The sequence below is a fragment of the Acyrthosiphon pisum genome, unplaced genomic scaffold (genome assembly GCF_005508785.2).
Source record: "Acyrthosiphon pisum isolate AL4f unplaced genomic scaffold, pea_aphid_22Mar2018_4r6ur Scaffold_632;HRSCAF=1084, whole genome shotgun sequence".
In the NCBI taxonomy this organism is placed as follows: Eukaryota; Metazoa; Arthropoda; class Insecta; order Hemiptera; family Aphididae; genus Acyrthosiphon; species Acyrthosiphon pisum.
Genome location: NW_021776075.1, coordinates 10,124 through 13,238, shown reverse-complemented (window position 1 = coordinate 13,238; position 3,115 = coordinate 10,124). Strand labels below are relative to the sequence as shown.

Sequence of the window (3,115 nt, the reverse complement as noted above, 5' to 3'; positions counted from 1 at the left end):
AATTGCATAAATATGCGCTATAATATGACCTTAACTTTCGCTAAATATGCGTTAAAAATATGCAATAAAAACAACAAAATATGAAAAAAAGAAATTTATTAAGTAATTACTTACAGATTTGAAATTATTATAGGTATTTACTTAAGTTAATTATCGCTAAATATGCGCTAAAAATATGCAAACAACAAAATATAAAAAAAAAGCAAATTTATTAATTAATCAATAGGTGATATCACTTACAAATTAGAAATTATTAGGTATACGTATAGTTTAGTCACTCTGGTCAGAATCCTGAAGGTCTGTAAAAAATTTACCCAATTAATTATTTTCAAAAATGTTATATAAAAAGTAAGCCATTTAAAATGTTTACCTTGAGTGTTACATTGAATTATTAAATGCTTGGCCAGATTATCGAATTTGAATTTACGGCGGTTGTCTGCCAACAAAGTCTTGTACGTTGAAAATGAACGTTCGACGTCCACTGATACAATTGGTGCATATTTGAAATATACAATATCGCTACATGTAAGTTCACCAAGTAATTCACCAATATTTGTATTTTCTTCGCCATCCAAGATATTTGAAATATGTTTTAATTTAGACAAACCACTATTTTTTTCTAAAACGTTTTTTAATTTGAAATATATATGTTTACCATGTTCACCATTTAGTGTTTTCAGTGTTTCTTCGATATTTTCAATAATATTTAATGATGTAGCTAAGGACATATTTTTCGCTTGCAATTTATCAATGGCTACAGATAAAATAGAAAAATTTGATTTAATGTATGCCAAGTTATTTTCAAGATTAGGGTTGTCTAAACATTTTTTTGCTTTTTGAATACTAATCGCATCTTCTTGGTCGAGTAATCCAATAATATGACGAACAGCTTGTATATTCTCGAAATAATAGGTAGCTGCATTAAGCCAGGTTCCCCAACGTGTAATAACTGGTTCTGGCGGCAACTTTACTCCAGGAAGTTCATTTTTAAATAATTGTAACCGACTCGGAGCTTTTTTAAATACTTGTTTAACACTTGCTATTAACTTATCCACTGTACTGAAATGAGATCTAACCTGTTCTGCTACTCTGTGCAAACCATGGGCTGCACACGTCACGTGTAGCATTTTAGAATAGAAAACTTGGAGAGCCGTCCCTGCCTTTACCATATATGGTGCGGCGTCTGGTAATAACTTATTACCTACTACAAGTTACAACAGCGAAAGTATACTTATAAATTATAACTCAGGGTTACTGATCGGGCCATGGTGTGTCGTGGGTGCCGATGTCCAAATGTGGGTTGAGCTGGTCTTCTGTAGGTCCTCTTCAGGTCGTTATCAACCATCGAGTTCCACTATCGACCATCCACTCTGATTATTGATTGCCGACCATAGACTCCTCCATCGATTATGACTATTGACTCTCGACTGTTGACTGTTCACTTACGACTCTCGACTGTTCTATTTTACTCCTTTCTGTCAGGTGTCCCGGTCGTATATTAACACGATGCAAGCTAAACATCGCGTCAGAAATATATATATTTCATACATTATATATACACACTTGCCATTGCTAACACTCAGCATATTAGCCGTGCTCAACGTAGGGAGTAATGTACGATGTCGATGACGACATTCGTTACATGTACCCCTTGTCCATTTAAATCTGAACCCCAGATTTGGGAAGTCAAGCAACGGTAGCTGTGTTAGTGGTAGTGTTGTATTTTCTGATTGCATGTTCCTTGTTCATCCAGTAGCAAAGAATAACGGTACTCCAACCTCCTCCGACTGTATATTCTTGCTGGACTGTAAACATGAATTTTGTTGGCATACAAACACCTTGCCACCAAGGCAATGGTTATGCGTATTTTATAATATTAATAATATATGTTTATTACATATTATTGCTTGAAAACTTTTGGTTAGTGGAGTGAATTGTCCTTGGCTCTTCCATCCTTGAATACCGACACCCACGGATGTCTTCACTTACCCCTTTCGGTTTCCCCGAGTTAGTTATAATATACATAATTTTTAAGTATGAAAACATTTTTTTTTTTTTTTTTTAATCAATAAGAAATAGTGTTTAATTTCGTACAAATTACCTTGAAGAAATTACATGAAATATATTATAAGGCCACAAAAACATTGAATAAGTATACATTTTTTATCAATATTACAATAAATGTTTATGATATATTATAACATGTTTGAATTCAAAAATATCATACGTTTTGTATGATGATAATGTGCGTGTAAAAATATTTGTTTTGTTCAACTTAATTTATAATTAAAATTACAATAATAATAATTAAAAACGCTTGATATAATAATATAGATTTAAATATCATACTCAAGTTATGTCTAGTGTTTTAACTAGTACAAAATTATATTCATAATTTGTATTGAAAAACAGTACTAGTGAACTATAAATAAACTCAATAGCAGAGCACCAATTTTTGGCTAAACTTGGATGTTAATCCAATAACGCAGTATTTTTCAAATTTACTTTGGGAAAAAGGTTTACAATTAACATTTCACACAAACTTAAGAATTATTAATTCGGTTAATATAGGTACTCTACTGTATATAAAAAAAAAAATAATAATATAGATATCATAGGTATAAACGATGAATTTACCATATAATTTATAAACCTAACCCAATATTATAACCTATAATAAATAATAATAATAATAATTAACATACAATAATTTAATAATTTGATAAAACAAATACTGATGCATTATTTTAATTATTATAATACACTCATAACATATATAAATATTAACTATATTGTTTACACTTCAAAATACTTGTTTGGGAATAGTGTCATAATGTCATGACTTAATAATAACGATTAAGCAAATGATTAACAACAAAAATATTGTACATGAATTGTAATGGATGATTAAATAGTATGAACCATTAATATTTAATATGATAAATATTGTACAAATTATACACTAATATAGTATTAGATGTAAAAATAAAAAATTACCTAAGTAATTTCTCAGTCACTGAGCCATTATTTATCATAATATTGTCCCTTCGATTGGTACATTTATTATATTATATTATCTCCGTGTAACCTCTACCTCTGGTTCTGGTAACATTTT

The 3,115-nt window shown here is 29.9% G+C and overlaps 1 protein-coding gene across 1 annotated transcript; it reads right to left on the bottom strand.

Moving 5' to 3' along the window:
• Positions 1–172: 172 nt before the first annotated feature.
• On the bottom strand, positions 173–2,582 carry LOC115035062. Its single transcript, XM_029492700.1, has 2 exons — positions 371–2,582; positions 173–299 (listed from the first exon to the last, which is right to left on the bottom strand). Exons 1-2 carry the CDS (start codon positions 1,167–1,169, stop codon positions 271–273), a joined length of 828 nt encoding a protein of 275 aa, XP_029348560.1. The 5' UTR covers positions 1,170–2,582; the 3' UTR covers positions 173–270.
• Positions 2,583–3,115: the final 533 nt, after the last annotated feature.

Coding starts and splice junctions, on each gene's coding strand:
- LOC115035062 (XM_029492700.1), bottom strand. CDS start 1,169: ATGGTAAAGGCAGGGACGGCTCTCCAAGTTTTCTATTCTAAAATGCTA. Junction 300..370: donor AATTCAATGTAACACTCAAG/GTAAACATTTTA, acceptor AATTTTTTACAG/ACCTTCAGGATTCTGACCAG.